Source organism: Dipodomys ordii, unplaced genomic scaffold (assembly GCF_000151885.1).
Source record: "Dipodomys ordii isolate 6190 unplaced genomic scaffold, Dord_2.0 Scaffold152, whole genome shotgun sequence".
NCBI classification, from domain to species: domain Eukaryota; kingdom Metazoa; phylum Chordata; class Mammalia; order Rodentia; family Heteromyidae; genus Dipodomys; species Dipodomys ordii.
This window is the reverse complement of record NW_012267368.1, coordinates 335195-358534: the sequence shown is the minus strand read 5'-3', so window position 1 is coordinate 358534 and position 23340 is coordinate 335195. Positions and strand designations below refer to the sequence as shown.

General features: G+C 41.3%; 1 protein-coding gene across 1 annotated transcript in view; it reads left to right on the top strand.

Annotated features, from left to right (window-relative positions):
* Elovl4 (ELOVL fatty acid elongase 4) overlaps positions 1-22347 on the top strand; it is a 29425-nt gene extending 7078 nt beyond the window's left edge. The window contains exons 2-6 of the mRNA XM_013032257.1: positions 10978-11165; positions 12783-12863; positions 15795-15966; positions 18136-18263; positions 21078-22347. Coding sequence (XP_012887711.1) covers positions 10978-11165; positions 12783-12863; positions 15795-15966; positions 18136-18263; positions 21078-21353 — 845 coding nt within the window. The 3' untranslated portion in view covers positions 21354-22347. The remainder of the gene's footprint in view (positions 1-10977; positions 11166-12782; positions 12864-15794; positions 15967-18135; positions 18264-21077) is intronic.
* The last annotated feature ends 993 nt before the right edge of the window (positions 22348-23340 follow it).

Here is a 23340-nt window from a genome sequence, read left to right as displayed (position 1 = left end):
AGAGCACTAGCATTGAGCAGAAAGCGTAGGGACAGAGCCCAGGCCCCAGGCAAAAACCAAAACAAAAACTCCCAAACACCAACAACAAAAAACTTTTGTCATGGATCATTGTCATCCTTAAATATCTTAATACAGATTTTACTTATAATTTTATATTTAATAGAATCAGTCTTGACATTTATGAGACATATTAAGGCACTGAAGGAATTGGTTATTCACATTTCTGCATGAAATTATTCACATTAAGCATTTGTGATTTAGAGCTAGAAAATTTGAAGGAGCAAGCTTTTTAAAAATTGAATTTATTAAAAAATTATCTTTAGCTAGGCACTGGTGGCTCAAGCCTGTCATCCTAGCTACTCAGGAGGCTGAGATCTGAGAATCACAGTTTGGAGCCAGCCTAGGCAGGAAAGTCTCTGAGGCTCTGATCTCCAGTCAATCACAGAAAAAGCCAGAATTGGGGCTGTGGCTCAAAGTGGTGGAGTGCTAGCCTTGAACAAAAGAAGCTCAGTGACAGCGCCCAGGCTCAGAGTTCAAACTATAGGACCAGCAAAAAAAAAAAAGAAAGAAAAATTATCTTGAAATAGCTGTACAAAGGGGTTTCAATTCAACACATCACTCTATGAGAACAATAAATATGCTGATTGCATCCCCTCCAGTTACCTCCTTCCATTTATTGCACATGTACATGGAGTATTACGACTGCCTTTGATCATCATTCCTCTCCCCATTCAGCCCTAACCTCCTCGGACAGCTTCCTGGGCTTCCTGGTCCTTGTTTTGTTAAACTGTCAGTTATTCAAAGGAGTGACACCACAGGCATCCTCTCTGTGCATGCCGTACTTTAATCAGTGTGTATGCTTGTGGTCCTGCGTGTTTTCATCTATGTTTATAATTTAGTTCTAATGCTCACATATGGGAGAAAACATGTTGTCCTTTGTCTCTCTGAGCCTGATTTCCTTCAATGTAATTTTTTCCTGGATCATCCATTTCGATGCAATTGGCATAATGTCATTCTTCTGATGTATGAATAAAAATTCCCTTGCCTTTTGTGTGTATGTGTGTGTGTGTGTGTTCATACTAAAAGAAAAAGATGAGAGCTGCACTCCCTCTCCTTTCTTCAGTTAAGTTCCTGTCTCTATCCTTCTCTCATGGGTGACTGTTAAACAACTGAGTTAGTAGAACACCTTTGCTCCCTATAACTCCTGCTGAACTTCCCTGAGCATCTTCTCCCTCATGCCCTCAGTCATGTACCTTGTGCCTTCCTTGCTGGTGAAGGTTTCCCTTCCTCCCTTCTCTAATGTCTTCTGCCATTTTGCCACCCAGCATCTGATCCCCCCCACCCCCTTATATTTGGTTGGTCATGGGGCTTGAACTCTGGGTCTGGGCGCTGTCCCTGAGCTCTTCAGCTCAAGGTGAGCATTCTACCACTTGAACCACAACATCACTTCCAGTTTTCTGGTGATTAATTGGAGATAAGAGTCTCACGGACTTTCCTGCCTGGGCTGGCTTTGAACCTCAATCTTCAGGTCTCAGCCTCCTGAGTAGCTAGGATTACAGGCATGAGCTTCCAGTGCCTGTGGCACCTGCCCTTTCTTTACCATTCTTTTAGGGGCCATTTGGTCTTCTCTCTGAGTAGTAGGGGCTGGAGACATTTTCTCGGCTAAGCATATGATTCTGTCTTTCCTTGAATATGCTGGTGTTCAGAATGTATGCTTTATTCTAGACTACATCCCACATCACCACCTGCCCCATTTGGTCCAGTTCTGCCTCTTTTGCCTCATTGATGCACAAGGTCTAACTTGACTTGAGCAGTAGTATAGTGAATATCATATTTTAGGTTTTACTCAAGAGGCCTGACGGTGATATTTCAGTTACTATTTTATAGAAGGTTTCTTTCTCGGATTCGACTTGAAAACTGTTGCCTACATTCTCTATATACCAGGTATTGTTATAAAGATACAGCAAGGACCTTAGCCCTTGTAACATTTAGGATAGAAAAGACTTGATGTTTACCTTTGGAGTACGTACAATCTATAGTGGAAGATGTGCTGCTAATAGCCTTTATTTTTGTGTGGTCCATAAAGGTAAATAGTTTTTGGGCAATATTTCTTAGTGTATTAGTGGTGATTGCTGGTCAGATGTTTGAGGGAAGAGACTTGATTTCCAGCTATTGGTTTTAGTTTAAGAAGGATAGAGAGTAGGGTGTATACCATACTTCTTGATTTTTTTGTTTGTTATATATTTTTATTAGCATATTTTAGTTGTCCAAGGGATTTTATTGTGGTAATTTCAAATATGCATGTAATATATTTTGATCAAATCCACCCCCTCTTTTACTCTTATTCTTCCTTCCCAGTTTTTGAACAGTGTTTCATAGATTTCATTGTTCTATTTTGATTCATGCTGATAAAATACTTTGGTCATATTCATTCCCCATTTCCCCTTCTTGATGTCTTGAACATACTCCTGAAGCTACATGGGGTTTAGTGATAGCTAGGCTGTGGTTTTGTTTATGATAGGTTAAACAGGTGTCAGTGCTGTTTAAAGTAAAGCAAGCAACTGACTCCTGCCTGTAGATGATAGAAGCAAACCAAAATTTTATTTTATGACATGATTACAGGTTACTTAGAGGAGGCTCATATTTGTGAGCACCCCTGAGCACTTCTTTGTCTTTAAAGCATAAATCACCTTGTAATCTTACTAAAATGCAGATTTTGGCCTGAGATTCTGAATCTCTTAGGTGATCTTTTCTGTTTTTTTTTAACCTGGTTCATGGGCCAAACATTCAATAGTCAAGGAATGGAGTATTCTCATATATATCTCATACACACACACACACACACACACACACACACACACACACACACACACACATGCAACCATCTACAATTATGGAAAAGAAGTTTTAAATGTGTGTATTAATTTAAAAGAATCAAGTGATGATCCAGGTGTGGCACATATCTGTAATCCTAACACTCAAGAGACTAAAAAGTTTGAGTTCAAGGCCAGTCTGGGCTACATAGCAGGTTCCAAGCCAGCATAGTGATGTAGCATAACTCTGTCTCTAGAAAACAAAGGCAACCAAACAAATGATGGCCTGTTTTGGAGTAGAATATTAAACTTCATTTTACCCTAACAGATTTTGATTAGCTTTGAAAAAAATAAAATATTGGTCAGTAACTTTTGTCCACTTGCCAGAATAAAAAAGACAGCAGCTGAACACGAGTGGCTCACACTTGTAAGCTACAGGGAAGCTGAGATCTTGAGGATTATGATTTGAAGCCAGCCCAAGCAGAAAAGTCTAGGAAAGCTCAAGAGACTCTTACTTCTAACTACCAAAAAGCCAGAAATGGAGCTGTAGCCCAAGTGCTAGCCTTGTGCATAAAACTTAGTGACAGTATCCAGGATGAGTTCAAGCCCAAGGACTGGAGTGCGCACACGCATGCACACACACACACACACACACACACACACAAGGCAGTGATTTGGATGATCTTCCTATTAATAAGAAGATTTTACAAAGTTTTACAAAGTTTTAAAAATGAAAGCTGGAGTTGGAATCTAATTACACACACACACACACACACACACACACACAACACACACACACATATGTGAGACACAGATAGATAGATAGGACAGAGCCCCACTTTGCTGCCTTTGTTTCGCAGTCTAGCTGAGAATTCCTGCCTCTTGTCTCTGCCAACACGTCCTGGAGTCTAGTTCTTTTGTTTGTGCAGTTTGTGCACTGGGGTTTGAACTCAGGACTCCTGCTTGTTGGGCAGGTGCTGTGCACCTTGAGCCATACCTCCCTGCCCATCCATGTTTCGCTCTTGCTGGTGCTAGTCTAAGACCCCAGTCCTCCTGTTGCTTCCTCCCACATGATTAGGACTAAGGGTGTGTCTGATTTTTGAGGGTGCTAGAATCATGCTAAGTTTGCCCTGGTCTGGTCTCTGGCCGTGACCACCTCCCTCCCTGTCCTCCCTCTGGGGGTCTCACACCAGTGTGGTGGACAGCGACTCCCCTGCGGCATCCTCTTCAGCAGCTCAGCTCTTTAAGTGGCACATGTTGACTGTGGGCCGGCAGGCGTGTCCCCCTGACCTGCCCTCTCCCTGGAAAACCTGTCCTAGATCCTGACGTCCTGTCTGTGTCAGCTGCTAGGCCACGGGCCAGGGCATGGTCTTGCCACAAGTCCCTCTCACAGCCGCGGCACGCCACGTCTGCCAGCCACCTGTCCCGGCCGTCCGCAGTGCCCTGAGTCCTGGCTTCGGGGGTCTCGTGCATCATTCGGGACTCCTACTCTGGCCACTGCCACTGGGAGACTGTGATCATAGTGCTGGAGGATGGGGACCCAGCAAATCTGGGTATGGCCAGCAGCCTGGGAACAGGTGTTTGGGAACCCCAGACCCAATGGGTTTCCCTCTTCTTCCTTTACTGTATCCCTCATTGCCTCCACCATGAACTCTTAGAAAAACCCAACCTAGCTGGGCACCAGTGGCTCATGCCTGGTAATCCTGGATACCTGGGAGGCTGAGATCTGAGGATCCAGTCTGGGCAGGAAAGTCCTGGGACTTGAGCTCAAGTCCCAGAAACTGTCCTTGACCTTCTTTTGCTCAAGGCTAGCATTCTAGCACTTGATCCACAGAACCACTTCTGGCCTTTTCTGTTTATGTGGTACTGAGGACTTGAACCCAGGGTTTCATGCATGCTAGGCAAACATTCTACCACTAAGCCACATTCCCAGCCCTCCATGCGATCCTTATCTCCTGTTAACCAGCAAAAAGTTGGTAGTAGAGCTGTGGCTCAAGTGCTAGAGTGCCAACCTTGAGTGAAAAAGCTAATGCCCAGGCCCTGAGTTTAAGGCCCAGTACCAATACACACAGACACACACACCCCAAGCAGACAAGTACTGCCAGCTTATGAATGCAATGAATTGTGAGCCCCTCATCAGGACTGTGAAGAATCTTCGCTTACTTCCTGCCCTCTGCCCTTGTATGTATCCCATACTCCTGCTCTGTTTCCTTTCCAAAATAAAGGTTTTTAGTTCTTTTCAAATATCTATACATTTGGGTCTTTCAGATGTTTTTGTTTCTGTATCCCTTGTCATTCTGCTAAGAAGATTTTTGTAAGTTTCTCTAATTCTGCCCTCTGAGAAAAGACCTTTCTGCAGCATGTCTATTGGGCAGAGGTTTCTTCTTTGAGAGGAAATTCAAGTGTCCCCTCTACCATGGGACAGCTCTGCCCGAACTCTGGTAGCACAGTGATTGGGTTTTGAAGTCTGTCTCTTCTGACAGATAATGAGCTTTGTGAGGTCAGGAGCCAAGCTGTCACGTGACCCAAACCACTTCGCTGTGAAGGCATCTAGTTGTCAGGCTTCAATGACATCTAAAGATACAAGTCACAAGAGGACCGAATGTGTTAGTAGATGTTCAAGGAAATGCCATTTCAGGTGGACCATTCTTCCTACCTTCCCATTTTTCATAAAGATACAATAGTCACACAATTATTAAATCTATTATGTGACTTCTTCAGATAGATAAAATTATACCACTGCTGTCCAAATGTAAACAGATGGGTCCAACTTGCTCTGAGTTTCATAAAACAATGCAACTCTCAGTGGGAGCTATTTCCTAAGAAAAGATAATCCATCAGGATCAAGGAGTGTGAACTGAAGCCAGAGGCTGGCCGGGGGTGACACCTGTAATCCTGGCACTCAGGACCAGAAGTGGGAGGATCTGACCCAGCCTGGATTACATACTGAGATTACCTCAAAAAAAAAAAGAGAAGGGAATATTAGTAATTAGTCTGAGTAATTCTCATTATTAACTTTTTACTTTGGACCTTGATGTGCTATGCTATTTGGCTTTAGGATTATTTAAATTTAATTAAAACAAGGATAAGAAACATTACCAAAGGAGAACACAGAGGGAAAGATCCAGTGCTTAGAAATGTTCAGAATTTAGATGAAGATGAAATTTACTTTCTTGTAACTTTTTCTCATTGGATCTAATTCTGTCCTTTGAAAATAAAGAGTAAATCTGATATTTCATGATTTCTCTTAGTCTTCGATGAGTCCTGTCTCTTTTCCAAGATGGGCATTTACACACACACACACACACACACACACACACACACACACACACACGTGTCTTCATGAAGTGTCTTCATTTCCATAGCATTTACAATCCTAGACCAAGCCTTCAAGTCATGGCACCTGAGAAATTACAAGACATGGCTGGCTTGAGTATCTCTTGTCCTGCTACTAAGGGAACTTTACTAGATCTCTCTCATTTACTTTTTTCTCTTAAAAGACCAGTTTTTTTGCACCTGTATTTAGAAAAATAAATGGAGAGGAAATTTCTCCCTTAAAATAACTGAATGAATGAATGCTGCTAAAATAGCTGTGGCATCCACAAGACACAAGATGCCTAAGAACTTCATTTGATAAGATAATGGGATCATTCCTTTTATCTTTTTTATAATCTTTATTATTTTATATAACTTTAAAATTATCTTTAATAGTTGTATAAATGAGTTTCAGTGTAAAGGGATTATTCCTAAAGCTGAAATGTGCAATTCTAGTAAAGGCCTATATGACAGCATGAAAGGCTTAGAACTATTAATAAATGGGCTCAAGTGCAAAATCGTTGAGACCTTACAGTGCAATAAGCATAATATGAAATACAGATGTAGGACAATTCAAAAAACAAATTGACAACAGTTATATTTGTGTTATTTTTGATCCTCCCAGAAAAACTTTCTTAGAATTCCCAAACATTACAGAAACATGTTTGGATCTTGACACACTTTGATGAGAGTCTGACTTCATTGATGACAGACAGGATAGAATTTCATTTGGTGTCCAGATAAATTTCTAATATGGAATTCCACATATAAGAGTTTAGCATTAGGACACTGACAGTATGTTAAGATATATCTTTGATATTTCCATTATTTGTCTTCAGTTGGATATGGAAACATGCAACTCAGTTTATTTAACTTTAAAATATTTATATTGAAATATTTGCAGCCAGGCACTGGTGATGTATGTCTATAATTCTAGCTACTCAGGAAGTTAAGATATGTATGACTGAGTTTCAGATCCAGCCTGGCCAGAAAAGTCTGAGACTCCACCTATAATTAACTAGCAAAAAGCATGGTTAGAAGGTGTGGTTCAGGTAGTAGAGTGTCAACCATAAGCAAGTAAGCTGAAAGACTGCATAGTCCTGAGTTAAAGTCCTGGTACCAGAACAAAATTAATATTAATGAAAATATGGGGAATTTATTATCTTAATGCATTCAAAGGCTATATAAGCACATAAAATTTTGCAGCTCATGATGTTCCTTTACTGTTTTAGTCCCCCAACAATCATGTTCAGGTCTTGGGGAGCTTGTTAGTAATTGTGTTTGTTCAAATTCTCATGTAGGACTGTTGTTTGTTGCATTCATTTCTTCCTTTTTAGTGGCAAAGTAGACATAGCAGATATAGGCTATTTGAATCACATCAGAAGCTGTGAGGGCACAAGTAAATACAGAAACACACACACAGTTTGTGGAGTCACACTTAGAGGCATGGAGAAGTTCCGTGCCAGTTGTCTGGGTGGGCATTGTTCCTCTGTGGTGTAGGTGTAAGTCTGGCTGCACCCCACATATCCCGGTGATGCCAGCGGCCTCTGACTCATAAGAGCTCATCTGACTCTCAAGAACTGGAAGGGCTGCTCTGAGCTAGGTGGCCTTCTACAGCTGGAAAGGAGGGATTGCGCAGTGGTTGCTGAGTAGATGTAGGACTTGCATTGCTGGGGGAAAAAGGGGAAGCAATAGAGTGAGCAAGGACATAAGTAACAGGATGCCTTAGCGAGCGAGCACCTGCGCCTCAGTCTGAGGCATGGGTGTTGGTGACGGGAGGCTGAAGTGCCTGCACTTTTGCAGGGAAGAGTGGCTGGCACTGAAGAAGCCAGATAGTTAGCAACTAGGCTGCTAGATTTGACCAAAGGGAAATAGTGAACATCATTCTCTACTGCTAGTAGATGTGCAGGCACCTTGGTAGGTCTTGCAAGACCAGACCCCTGAAATAAGACCATTCCCCTTTCTACCCTCCCCACCCTCCCTGAATATAAGACCATGCCCTTGCCATCTGGGATGTAGCTCCAGAAATGGGGAGGTCTAGGGCCATGTGATGAGCACTGGGATGGAACCGGACAGGAAAGGGGTTCAAAGTGCAAAACTGGTTTCCTGACCAAGCCAAGTTCCTCTGTCTAGTTTCTTTCAACTTCAACCCACTCTTCCTCCTAATTATTACTTGAAATACAAAATATGCCTTTCAGAAGGTGATAGGCTATGAGACTGTTGATTTTTTTTAAAAAAAAACTTGTGCCAATACTGGGACTTGAACTCAGGGTCAGGACACTGACCCTCAACTATTTTGCTCAAGACTGGCACTGTACCACTTGAGCCACAGTGCCACTTCAGGTCTTTTGGTGGTTAGTTGGAGATCAGAGTCTTCCTGGGCTGGCTTCACACTGGCAGCCCTCAGATCTCAGCCTCCTGATGAGTTTGGGTTATAGGCGTGAGACTCTGGTACCCGGCTGAGATGGTTGAACTTCTTACTGCTTAGGGTGGTCCAGGGATGATGACAAAGCATCCAGTTGAAGCTTCCCAGAAAATGCACACTCTTGTGCCCCGCCCCACTCCCCCCCCCCCCGCCCCGGGGCTTCTGTACAGCAGCAGGGCTGTGCTAGATAGAATTCAGCCAGTCTGCCCACCCATAGACTCACATCCTTTCTGATACCTCTATTTCCTCCATCTTTGCCTTTACTCTTCTGTTGGCTGCCCTTCGCTATTTATATTGAGAGACCATCAGCCTCTCATTCAGGTCTCTCTCTGCTCTGATAGCCCTCTCTTAAGTGTCCTTATTGAATGAGAGAATATTACAGTCATGATAAAACCAGAGCAAGCAGGGCAGGGTGGTACATGCCTGGCGTTCCTACTCCTTGGAAGTTGAGGCAGCGGGGATTCAAGGCCAGCCTGGACTACAGTGGGAGAGCCTCAGCTCAGAACAAACTTTTAAAAATATTCTTTAAAAATTCTTAATTTCTGGCAAGATTATGAACCAACCTGCCTTGCCTGACTTCTTTCCCTCCCACCCTCCCTCCCTAATTCTTCCCTCCCTCCCCCCTCCTTCCTCCTTCCCTTCCCCCCTTTTCCTCTCCTCCCTCCCCTCCTCCTTCCCTCCCTTTCTTTCTTTTCTTTTCTTTAATTTTCTTTTCTTTTCTCCTACTTTCTGCTCAAACCTTTCTTTGTGGGTAGGATTCGTCCATGTGACCAGGAATGAGAAACCATCCATAATGAGAGAGACCAGACGAACTCACCTTCCTTCCTTTCTTACAGAGATGACCCCACAGTGCTTTTCCTCTGCTTCACAGTGTTTAGTGGAGAAGACACAACAGAGTAGAACAAAGCTTTAGTCTTTAGGAGTTTATCTAAATCAGTGAAGGCCCTTTGACTCAGGAAGGTACAGTCATAGGAGAATAATTAACAAGGAAGGATAACATGTCATTAAACCGTAAGCAGTCACTGAGAAAACCGGGATGGCCCGGATCCAAGTCGGCGCTCCATCTTCATCATGTCCTATTGTGTTTTCACTTTGGAATGTGTTTGATTCAACCAATCGAACAATGATCTCCAAGAATAATAGATCTGCCCTTGAACTTGTGATCCTCCTGCTTGAGTCAGAAGGATCTCAGCTTTTTAACCAGTTTCATTGAAACGGTAGTAATTTCAGCACTTCCTGATTTGGGAGATTAATTAGGTGTGTCTTAATGGTTCCATTACCTCATTTTTTCAGTGCTAGAGTTAGAACCAGGGCCTCGAGTGGTAGGCAAGCACTCCACCGCTGAGATACCCTCCTAGCCACACCTACATTAGTATATTTTAAATAAGATATTTTAGTGCTGTTTTTTAACCCAGAACCATTTTGCATATACATAGTTTAGTCAACAAGACAGTTTAAATAGGGCTTTCTTGTCATTGGCAATTACCTTAATTCATTTGAATATTCATTTGAATATTATGGACACCCAGGATCATGTGGTTAATCATATTTGCACACATGTAAGTTTTAAGCACACAAATTGACTATGTGTGGGAGAGTAAATAGATGCATGTACTCAGTGGAAAAGTAAAATCTTAAATCTTATTACCATTGGGTTGAATTGTAGGGAACACTTCTGTCCCTCAGTAGAACTGCATTTTTATTTTCATTTTATTTTTATTTTCCTTATTTCTTCTATCTCATTGCTAACTGGCATTAGAGATAAATGCAATTTCCAGTATGCACTTGACATACTGACCAGTTTCCCATGTAACAGTGGGTTGCCTTAAAATATGTATTTTCAGTCTACAACATCATTTTTCTCTTTCTCTTCCCCCATTCTCTCCTTTCCTCCCTCTTTTCCAACCTCCTTCTTTCTCTCCCTCCCTCCCTACCTCCCTCCCTTCCTTCCTTCTCCTATGCTAGGGTTTGCCCCACTGATACTCTACCACTTAAGCCATGCCTCCAGCCCAGCCTTTTGCAGGTTAGTTGATGGAATTTCATAGACTTCTCTACCCAGTCTGGCTTAGAACCATAATCCTCCAGGTCTCAGCCTCCGGAGTAGTTTAGGATTACAGGCATAACCCATCAGTACCCAGTCTCATGAACTTTTCATCTCAAGAGTATCTGCTGTGTTTTTAAGTGCCCTTTAGTTCTTGTGTTAATTTTTTGAGTTCTCTATAAACACAATTCACAACATGAGCACCCACAACAATTTTCAAAAGCAACCTGTGGGACTCAGTGTTGTGTCTTTGGTTTTTATGTTACTGGAGCTTGTATGTGGTGGAAGTAGGAACTTAAGTGAACACACTCTTCCTTTCTCCAAGCGTGGTTTTGTAACGCATGTGCTGCTGAGTGAACGCGCTGTGATCTCCTTCCCTGCAGATAAGCGAGTGGAAGACTGGCCTCTGATGCAGTCCCCCTGGCCCACGCTGAGCATAAGTACTCTCTACCTCCTGTTCGTGTGGCTGGGTCCAAAGTGGATGAAGGACAGGGAGCCATTTCAGATGCGCTTTGTGCTCATCGTCTATAATTTCGGGATGGTTTTACTTAACCTCTTCATCTTCAGAGAGGTAAGTCTATGAAGGTCACCGTGTGACACTTCTCCAGGGTTACTGTTGAACTGTATTGCAGTCTTGGATCCCAAGATAACTGTTAGCTACATACAAACCATCTCAGGTTGTTAGAAGTAAAGTTAAATTGAGACAGATTTTTATCTTGGTGGTTGGTCCAGCCAAACACCTGCCGAGCAAGTGTGAGGTCCTGAGTTCAAACCTCATTACCACCATAAAATTTTTTTTAAAGCAATTACTTACTTAAAATCCTTATTAAGTCTCAGGCTTGGATAACAGATTTAAATATAAAGAAGTAAATACCAATTTCAAGTTTAATCTTCTTAGGTACTTTTTTGTATTTTATGGGGAACTCAAACTAGTTAGCTGTCATCCATGTCTTCTTTTATGTTTTTTTTTTGTTGTAGTTGTTTGTTTAATACTGGGGGGAGGCCCAGGACCCCAGGGCAAAGCAAGTTCTCTACTATAGTCCAACCCTACACATCCCAAAGGAGCCCTCTCGTTGTTGTTACTAGCTGTCCTGCTTTTTTGGATGCTAGCAAATTGCCCAAGTATAAAGGAAATCTAAAGGCTAGTTTGGCACAGCCTTTTTTTCAGTGCTGAATTTTGAACTTAGGATCCTCAGTTTACTTGGCAGGACTCTTTTTTTTTTTTTTTTTGTCGTGGGGTTGAACTCTGGGCGTGGGCGCTGTCCCTGCACTCTTCAGCTCAAGGCGAGCGCTCTACCGCTTGAGCCACAGCACCACTTCGGTTTCCTGGTGGTTTATTGGAGATAAGAGCTTCACGGACTTCCTGCCTGGGCTGGCTTTGAACGGTGATCCTCAGATCTCAGCCTCCTGAGTAGCTAGGATTACAGGCATGGAGCGCCGGCACCCAGCTTGACAGTACTCTTGTTTTTTTGTGACTGAATTGAATCTCAAGGTTTGAATGATCAAGGTTTCTTCGAACCTTGATCTTCTGGATCTCAGCTTCCTGAGTAGTGAGGATTATAGGTGTGAGCCATTGGTGCAGCTTGTAGAGCCATTTTCTGTTATAAGAGTCTACAGAAGCTAGGTGTGATGGCACATGCCTGTAATCCCAGCATTTGGGAGACAGAGGCAGGAGAGTCAGGAGTTTGAGACCACTCTGGGTTATGGAGTGCCAATTAGTTTACCCGGTTTGGGTACCTTTGTTAGCTATGACTATTCTGGTAAAGACTAGATGTGAATTAAGGCAGGACAACTCTTGGATCTACATCATGGCTATGGAAAGTTTGCTTAGTATTATGAAGTGGGTGCAGATAATGTCTTGCTCCAAAGATTACATTTGATTTCTAGTATATATTGCAATTCCAGAACAGAGTTGACATACCATAACAGTTAGAAATTCCAGTGCATTAAATGTTTAAGGGTGAGGTAGAGCTCAGGGGAGAGCACCTGCCTAGCAGGTGGAGGGAGGCCTGGGTGTGACCCACAGCCTGACAAGAAAGGAAAAAATCAAAATAACAAACGTTCAATGGATGTGAAAACTTTTGAAAGAGGATGTTACTTTAAAAATAATTTGAGAAGTTGCTTTATCAAGTTGAAGGTATTTAACACTGTAGCTAATAAAACTTTCAATATTCTTCTTTTCTTGCAGTTGTTCATGGGATCATATAATGCAGGCTACAGCTATATTTGCCAGACTGTAGACTATTCCAATAATGTTAATGAAGTCAGAGTAAGTATGCTAAAATACTGTTCATATCTTAATAATTAAAAATTTTATTATAAAGATAATGTACAGAAGGTACAGTTATGTAAGTCATTTGGACAATGTCACCCCTTCCCTCGCTCCCAGTAACTATTTTAATTACATGGGTAAAAATTATACTTCAATATGATTTTAGAATTACGCTGAGTTGTTTGGAGTCAATAAAATTCTAGCTATCCCTCTTTCTCTTGATCCTTTTCTCTTTGTCCTCAATCTCTCAATCTTTCTGTCTCTGTCTGTCTCTCTCTTTTAAAACCTGTTTTCATACCACCAGTATGTTTTTTTATTTGGCAGCGTGAGTAAATATGTAGTACTTTACATGTGTTATGTAAAAATATTATTTTTGACTTTTTTTGGGGGGGTCTGGTTGTGGGGCCTGAACTCTGGGCTTGGGCGCTGTCCCTCATCTCTTCAGCTCAAGGCTAGCATGCTACCACTTGAGCCATAGCACCACTTCCGGCTTTTTTTTCTTTCTGTTTTTGTGGCGCTGAGGAATTGAACCCAGGGCTTCATGCATGCAAGTCAAGCGCTCTACCACTGAGCCACCTTCCCAGCCTCTTATTTTTGACTTTTTGTTGTTTGGAGTCAAGAATAGAAAAATCAGAAAGAGAATTTAACTCATTTGGTAAGAAAAATCTGAGGAAAACATGTTACAAACCAGATGATATTTAGGAAATGAAACAGTAGTTTGTATAGGTAAACTTGGTCTTTATTAAATTTGTAGAAAAATTATTAGTAACATGTTTTATAATGTTTAGTAATATGTTTTAAGTTACCATGAAATATAAGTGGAAGAAACAATAAATCATTTTAATTAGTATTTAGTGAACTGCTGTGTATTGCTTCATATTAGGTGGGCACTAGTGGCTCATGCCGGTAATCCAGGCTGAGATCTGAGGATCCTTGTTTGAGACAGTTTGGGCATACAAATTTGAGAGATGCTTTTTTTTTTTTTTTTTTCGGTCGTGGGGCCTGAACTCTGGGCTTGGGCACTGTCCCTCAGCTCTTCAGCTCAAGGCTAGTGCTCTACAACACTTCTGGCTTTTTTCTTTTTGCTTATGTGGTGCTGAGGAATCGAACCCAGGGCCTCAGGCATGCAAGGCAAGCGCTCTACCACTGAGCCACCTTCCCAGCCCCAAATTTGGAAGATTCTTATCTTCAGTTTGCAACCAAAGTCCAGAAGTAAGGCTTTGGCTCCAGCACCAGTATTTTGAGAAAAGCTGAGGGACAATACCTAGATCTTGAAGTCAAGCCCAGTACCAGCGCAAACAACACCAAACAAAAACAAAGCAGAAACAAACATAATGTAATTCACAAACTAGGAGAACCATTTATCATTATAAATGAACTGTGGCTAGCTTACAGGCACAAGTGGAGGAAAAAATAAGACATTGTCTCTATCCTAGAATTTTCTATGCCAAAATGGTTTCATTTATTTTAAAAGTATTAACATCATAATGAATATTAAGTATAGCGTCCATGCTCGGAAACTATTTAAAGCCTATTTTCAATCTATTATTATTAATATTATTATTATTTGTTGGTTGTGGGGCTTGAACTCTGAGCCTGGGCACTGTCCCTCAGCTCTTCAGCTCAAGGCTAGGCTCTGTTCACTTGAGCCATCGCGCCACTTCTGGTTTTCTGGTGGTTTATTGGAGATAAAGTCTCATGGCCTTTCCTGCCCAGGCTGGCTTTGAACCGAGATCCGCAAATCTCAGCCTTTCGAGTAGTGAGGATTACAGGTGTGAGCCACTGGTGCCTAGCTCAACCAATTATTGTCAGGAAATGACAATCAATAAACACAAGACTTTGGTCTTTCTCCTTACTTCCTCTCTATGCTTTAAAATTGTAATTTTGGGGAATATTTGTTGGATTTTATGGATTGTAGAGTTGCTTGATTCCAGGTTTGAAAATAAAGCCAGTTAGGATCTTTAAATTGAAACAGATCCAAGGTCCATCCCATTCCCCAACATCAATACAAAAAATAAAATTGTCATTTTGATCTAAACAGCAACCCCCCCCCCCCAAAAAAAAAACCATACAACAAAACTCATGGCATCACTAGATGGAGCTATAAAGTGAGGAAGGATGTTTTTCAACTCTGATACATCTATACCTGTCTGTGAGTGAATCTGTCACACCCCTAACACACAAAGGTGTATAAATGGATAGCAGTTATATACCAACCTGGTGGTTATTATTACATATGATGTGTATGAAAATACCTCCTTTTTAAAGAAGTAACTTTCAATTACTGTTAAAATAAGATCACTCATCCCATCTACTTATCTTGACCGCCTCTTCGGAGGTCACCTCCTGCAGATCCCTCCTCTCAGAGTGTAATATAATCTTTCTGTACCATCTGGTGTCTTAATTAGAGCCCAGGAAAAGAAAAGACTTACTCCCTGTAAGCAGGATTATATTAATGACCTAGGGAATATTTGTTTTGTGTGTCTGTCTGATCATTTTAAAGACTTTTAAAACTATTTGCTACAAACTGCCACAATAGGACCCATAGGCAGACATGAGTTAGAGACCAGTGGCTTTATCTGAAGTTTGGTAGGGGTTATGTACCCATGCATGCTTGAAATGTCTTTAAAAAGTAGACATTTACATTTTTCTGCCAGATTGGAAAGCAGAGCAGCATTATTGTGTTTGCAAGTGTGCATCCACCTGTGTAATCTGCAAACCTTCTTTAGTTTATTGGTACTGCAGAGATAGTGTGGAATTCTCTTTCATAATAGATGCCTTGGCTTCAAACCTACTCATGCCAAAAAAAAAAAGATGTGACGTCTGTACACTTGGCTGTATAATGTATCTTAGACTTACTAACTCTGGGGATAAGCCACAATAACACAATGTTTGGTGCTTATAACATCCGTTCCATCTCTTTTACAGATAGCCGCTGCCTTGTGGTGGTACTTTGTGTCTAAAGGAGTGGAGTATTTGGACACAGTGTTTTTTATCCTGAGGAAGAAAAACAACCAAGTTTCTTTCCTCCATGTGTATCATCACTGTACCATGTTCACACTGTGGTGGATTGGAATTAAGTGGGTTGCAGGGGGACAAGGTGAGGAATGCATCTGTGTGTATCAGATTATGCAAAAGGTTGGGTCGAAGCTGGGCACCAGTGGCTCATGCCTGTAATCCCAGCTACTCAGAAGGCTGAGATCTGAGGTTCTGGGCTCAGAGCCAGCCCAGGCAGGAAAGTGCACACACACACACACACACACACACACGTGCGCGCGCGCGCGTGCGCACGCACACTCACCCCCACCCCACACACACACAGAGGAAACACCTGGAGCTTACTTGGCCTAGCCTTGAGCTTGCTTTCATAGTAAGAGGTTAGAGTTTGTGTAGTGTTTTGTTGAACTTGGTTGACTATTGAAAAATTTGTAGTGACTCATTCATGTTCAGTTCTTTAAAAAATTTGTTTTTGGAGAAAGAAAAGCTTCACTTAAAAAAAATTGGTTAAGCTGGGCACTGGTGGCTCACGCCTGTAATCCTAGCTACTCCTGAGACTGAGATCTGAGGATCACGGTTCAAAGCCAGCTCAGGCAGGAAAGTTTGTGAGACTCTTATCTCCAAAAAACCACTAGAAAGCCAGAAGTGGCGTTGTGGCTCAAGCGGTAGAGCGCTCTCCTTGAGCTGAAGAGCGCAGGGACAGCACCCAAGCCTAGAGTTCAAGCCCTACAACTGGCCAAAAAAAAAAATATCCGTTAAGACCTCTTAACTACTAAAAATTTACCCAGAAATGCACATAACCACAATAGTTTTGATGCAAAGGACACCCACATACAAACTTACAGTGCAAAGCTTCATCCAAGTCCTTTCCTGGAGCTGCATGGGCTGCAGCAGTACCTGCGGTCCGGAAATGAAGCTGTGTGTGATGCCATCCATTCTAAAGTGGGTGCGGTCTGGCGAACACAGGCCTGCAGTCTTCTCATGCCTGGAGGTCAAGTATGGCTTACATTGATCCTCCTCAGGTGAGGACTTGGGTTTGAGTTGTCCTGGGAAACGGGTTTTTGTTGATTTGTGGCACTTGATGACATAGGCAGTTCATACTTAGGAATTATTATCAGAGGCTTGGTACAAGATCATACAGTTGCAGTCAAACTGAACGTAAAAGACATTTGTAAGTCTGGACTGACCCTTGTATCACTCCATGACAAGCTTCCTGATTACCTCTATACTTGGATTTGATGAATATTCTGAACAGAAAGAATACTATTGATTTTGACTAACTGGAATATCTCTGTAGATAGGCATATACTAAATAGAGCATTCAGAGCGTGCACTGCCATTATATTCAAAGCTATGAAAACCCAAGAAATGAGTAGCATTTTGTCATTGGTATGCATATTTATACATCTAACAGCAGTAACAAAGCATTTACAAATCTACTTAAACACTTAGATGTACTATAACCTATTCAAGCTAGTATCGGGGGTTGAACTCAGGGCCTTGGCAATGAGTGTGTAAGGCCTGGGTGCTCAGCTTTTTACTATACCCCTTAAGCCACAGCTCCAGTTTTGGCTTTCTGGTGGTTAATTGGAGATGAGTTTCATGGATTTTTCTTCCTGGGCTGACTTTGAATCTCCATCCTTAGATCTCAGTCTTCTGAGTAGCTAAGATTACAGGAACAAGCCATTGGTGCCTGGCTTTGTACTACAACTTTTGTCCTGAACAATATTAGAAGCAGAAGTCATATGGGCAGTATTTTTATGTTAAAGCAAACTCCAGCTTACTGACATACTTCATTTGGAATTTACCATTTTGAAAGCTCTTTGCACTTGAAAAATATACCTTGCTTTCTTTTTTTTCTTTGGGTTCTGGTCCTGGGGCTTAAACTTGAGGCCTGGGTACTGTTCCTGAGCTTTGCTGCTCAAGGCTGGCTCTTTGCCACTCTCAGATTTTTTGGTGAGAGTCTCCCAGCCTTTCTAGCCTAGGCTGACTTTGAACTGCAGTCCTCAGATTTCAGTCTTCTGATTATCAGCTAAGATGACAGGCATAAGCCATTGTTGCCTGGCCAAGCAATATACACGTTTAATTTTTAGGGTAGAAAACTCAACTCTAAACTTTAAAAAAGATCCAGTTTAATTTGAGAGGATGGGTTTTCATCCATACTCAAGATTAAATGTTAGAAAATAAAGTGAAATTCCTTTATGTTTTACTTAGTATCTCATGACCTACTAACGTTTTCTATGTTTTGGAATTTTCCCTTGTTTCTCTGCAGCATTTTTCGGGGCCCAGATGAACTCCTTCATCCATGTGATCATGTACTCCTATTACGGACTCACGGCCTTTGGCCCTTGGATCCAGAAGTACTTGTGGTGGAAGCGGTACCTCACCATGCTGCAGCTCGTGAGTTCACAACTCCTTCTCCTTTCACCTATGCAGCTGTCTACAGTGCCAGATGCTTTATGAATCATAAGACTGGACAGTTTTTCATCATAAAATGTATCCTCAGGCTACTGTAGCATTTCCTATACGTGGCTTTATTGGCCATGGTAACCTGATTAAAAAAACTAGACCCAGCACTTTCCTGTTAAGAGACACAGTCATTAAAAATACCTCTAGCAGCTGATGGCTCAAACCTGTAATCCTCAAACACTATCATTGAAAAAAATGTATATATATTTTTTTGCCGGTACTGAGGTTTGAACCCGAGCAGGGTTCTCTCAATTAGCTTTTTCACTCAAGGCTGGCACTCTACTGCAGGAGCCACACCTCCACTTCAGGCTTTCTGGTGGCTGATAAGAAAAGTTTCATGGGCTGGGAAGGTGGCTCAGTGGTAGAGCGCTTGCCTTGCATGCCTGAGGCCCTGGGTTCGATTCCTCAGCACCACATAAGCAAAAAGAAAAAAAGCCGGAAGTGGCGCTGTGGCTCAAGTGGTAGAGTGCTAGCCTTGAGCTGAAGAGCTGAGGGACAGCGCCCAGGCCCAGAGTTCAGGCCCCACGACCAGACCCCCCCCCCCCCAAAAAAAAAAAAAAAAGAAAAGTTTCATGAACTTTCCTGCCTGAGCTGGTTTGGAACCAGAATTTTCATCTCACTCTCCCGAGTAGCTAGGAATACAGATGTAAACCACCAGCTTAAATAATTTTTTTAACTTAAAATTTACTTCTTTCTTCATCTTGTCCTTGCTTAAATTTTCTGGGTTTTACTCCCTTTTTCAGTCCCATAAACTTGGAATGTAACATCGAGAAGAAGCATTTAATAAAGAAAGTATTAGGGCTAGACAATACCTTTTCACTCTCTGCACTGTGTTCAAATGCTGTGTTCAGATCAGACACTTTTAGCAGACAGACTAGACAGAGTTTTGGTGTGTTCTGACAGCATCAGAGCGCCATTCAGAGCTCCGCTCTGGCTAGTCATTAATCTCCAAGCTTTAGAGTTTATTATAATTTGCATTAATCATAGTGTACACAGTTTTTTTATTGTGAAAATTCTGTACAGAGGGGTTACAATTACATGGGCAAGATAATGAGTACATTTCTTATCAAGCATTGTAGCCTCCTCCTTTGTTTCCCCTTCCCATCCCTTCCCATGCTCTCCCCTTCCCCTACCCAATCCTCCCCCCCCGCCCCCCGCAAAGTTGTAAAGTTCGTTTTCGACATAACGACTTGTAGTGTACACAGTTTTATCAGTGGAATCACATGTGGAAATATCCACATCTACCTTAATGTTGCTGACACCTGCCTAACCAAACAGGAAGCACAGCTTTCTGGGGTGGGTCTGAGGAGTCACTTCTGTCATGAACTGTCAGGAAGCTTCCTCCAGGCTTGTAGCAGCTGTTTACACAGCATATGTCATTCCTTTCCCTCACCTGGTAGTAGTGCAGGCGTCGGAGGGCTGACCGCTCCCCTGGCTCCTCGTGAGTTACACCCTGCACATACCCTTTGCCCCAGTGCAGGTGCCCAGCACCATTGTGAAACCAGAAGTTCTGAACATTTGGAATTTTGCTATGGGAATTGTAAAAGCTGCTCCATACAAATTTCTTGCATATGTAGAATAAATTATTTTAATAATATTCAATATAACATTAAGATTTGATAATGAGAAAGAAGCCATAATGACCTGTTCCAAATTCGATGTTGAATTTGTCTAAGCCAGAAGTTCTCAGAACAGGTGATACTTATAAATACCATAGACTTTGCTATTACTATTATTATTATTATTATTATTATTACTAGTGCTGGTACTGGAGCTTAAACTCAGGGCTTGAACTCTCGAGTGGCCTTTAAAATCTCAAGGCTGGTACTTTGCCACTTGAGCCACACCTCTACTTCTGGCTTTTTGCTGGTTAATAAGTATCTCATGGGTTTTACTGCATATAGGCAGGTCTCAGCCTCCTGAGTAGTCAGGATTACAAGTGAGCCACCAAGTGCCTGGCTGCAGATTTTGCCATTCTTAATATCAGAAACCACTGACTTACTGCTACTTTAGAATTTAGAGTTCTTATTTTGAGCATCTCAGTTTTGGGATTTTCTCTTTTTAAGAACTCTTAAAATTGAAAACTCTGTTTTTATCCTTATTTTCAAATCCCGGTGAATTGTAGGCAGAATATTAGTTTTTAAAGAACTGTTCATTTAAATTAAAATTCTCCTGTGTACTTTCTGTATGAAACAAGAAATGAATCTTTTTGGTGAGTTTGGTTTTTGAAAGTGTATGTACTTGCTTGCTGACAGTTTGGTAGGAAAAAAATCAGTCTCAAATATAGGAGGAAGACCTTTAGTATGACTGCTTTTCTTTTTCAAGCCATTGATTTTCTTTCATTAGAATAGCAATTTTCAACAGATATTTAGAGAGTCCAAATTGGTGCCAGGTCCAGCAGTGAGCAGGACAAAGGCTTGCCTTCTGGAGTTCTAGTCTAATGGAAAGACGGCCAGTGAAGAATCCCAAAAGACAACTTGAGAGAATTATAATTCTGCTATAGCACTCAACGAACCCCCACCTGTCTGTGGCTTGGGGACTGGCATACACATTGGTTTATTGGGAAGCCCTTGCTAGGCCGATGGCATTCGAGTTGTGACCTGAATGAGATACAACCAAGAAAGCATTAAGCTTTTCAAACATATGCCCATAATTGGGGCCTGTGATAGTCTGTAGAAGGTTCTGGTGCTATGTTACCTGTGGGATGAAGGCTGTTAATCCAGTCCTGTTGCTTTTGTCTCCCAGGTCCAGTTCCATGTGACCATTGGACACACGGCGCTGTCTCTGTACACTGACTGCCCCTTTCCCAAGTGGATGCACTGGGCCCTCATCGCCTATGCAATCAGCTTCATATTCCTCTTCCTCAACTTCTACGTGCGGACATACAATGAGCCTAAGCAAGCCAAACATGGGAAAGTAGCCACGAATGGTATTGCAGCCAATGGTGTGAGCAAAGCAGAAAAACAGCTAGTGTTAGAAAATGGCAAAAGCCAGAGAAACGGAAAGGCAAAAGGAGAGTAAATTGAACGGGGCCTTAACTGTGCTTAGCAGTGAGAAAACGCCTATGTCACATACAATTTCAGGGACATCAGAAGAAGAGGGGTTGGGGTGGGGAGAAAAGGCAAATGTGCTCTGTGTACTAGAAACCTTTAGACTGAGTAAAGTATTCCATACAATACCCAGATGTTTTATTTATAAAGTTTTTATTTTAGACCTTTTTTTTTATTAGCCTTGATCTTATCCATACCAAAGCAGTCCTATTGTGGCTTTGGATGTTCCCGTCACTCATGTCCACTCGTCGGATGGGTGAAGGTCTCATGTGTCTCACAGTCACTCATCCTTCAGTCTGGATTTTTAGATGATCACAGAAACACAACCTTTATGAATTTTTTTTTTTATTTTAGCTAACTCCCCAATGGTACTTACTAATTAAAATCAATTACCTTCCATTTTCTTGCCCAAAGATGGAAATGTGTATGGCGACATTTGAATTTGTGCATTTGAATTTGTTTCTTGTCCATGATGTTCAGCTCTCTCCACCTCTGTAGTTAGAAGATACCCTTTTGGTTGTAATTAAATTTTTTAAAATCTGCTGATCTCTGTAGAATCTTAGAGGCTTGATGATGATGGTGTTGGTGAAAAAATATGAAAGACCAGGAAGATCCCTTCCTGGTGACCTGCAGGTCACCAGATGCGTGGCACAAATCATTGTGGGAAACATTTTTTTTTTCTTTTTGATGAAAAGGCAGCCTTTGAATAGTCATATCATTAGCAAAAATCTATTATGAAAGTTAAGATTATTGTCTGATTGAAACATGAAACAACTCATATCTTACTAGTGACATCATAAAATAGTTACATTCATGTACAGTTAGAAATCTGAGAGCATGTTGATTTTTATCAGGCTTTCCTTGTTTTGATTTGCGGCTGTTATTGATTTTTCATATGTGGAAATATACCTACCTCTTCTGTTGGAAAGAACATTTAAAATGAAATAAATTTTAATTTAAAAATATCAAGGAGTCTTCTAATGTAAATTTTAACTTACAATTCCTTGGAGAAATATATACATATATATATGTGTCTATATATGTCTATATATGTATATATGTATAGCTTTACAAATAGCATACACCCAACATTTTTTTGTCAATCTTTATCTGTGCTGTCAGTATATTTAATTTGGGAGTGATACTTCCCATGTGACTAAGTTGCAACGTCTTATTTATTAATGAGATATGAAGTGTAAACCTATCTTCTTGGTGCAATTGTCTTGACTCCTTGGTGCTAATGATTGTTCACTTCAGTGCTGGATGTTACAAAGTATTTATTGTTAAAAGACAAGATGAAAAAACTGAGAGCAGTCTGATCAAGTTAAATTTTCTGTTTGCAAATGAAATATTTCACGTAGTAAGAATGAGCAACTGGAAATAAAGTAGAAGAGAACTGATTAACACCAATTCGTTCCTTAGGAGACGATGTCACAGGGATCTTTATGGAAAGAGAAAAATGTGACAAAAATAGCATGAATATTTCTAAGTATCTCAACAAACATGTAAAACCTGCATGGGTAAGATGTATGCTATTTGTACAAACTCTTTGATGCTATTTTGTAAAGCTATAAAATATTTATTGTGCATTAACATGACATACTTTCCCCTGCAAGGCATGTAGTCATGAAAATTACCTACAAGTTGGAGCACAGATGATAAGTTTGTAAGATTCCATACCCGCGTCTCACTCCCAGTGTGTAATGACTAGAGATTTGTAATTCTTTACGAACATTCTGTATTAGTTGAAAAGCTTCTTTCCCAGCACTTGATTTCAGCATAATAAATATACTACTGATGTAGGAAAAATGACATTTTTCTTAGTCAGTTTATTATGTAAGTTGCTTGCTAGATACTTACTTATAAACTAACCTTAGTTCTTTTCTGCTGCTTATGTAAAAAGAAATGTAACTAGATCTTGAGGGAACTACAGGTTGTTTTTGTCTGTCTGTTTGTTT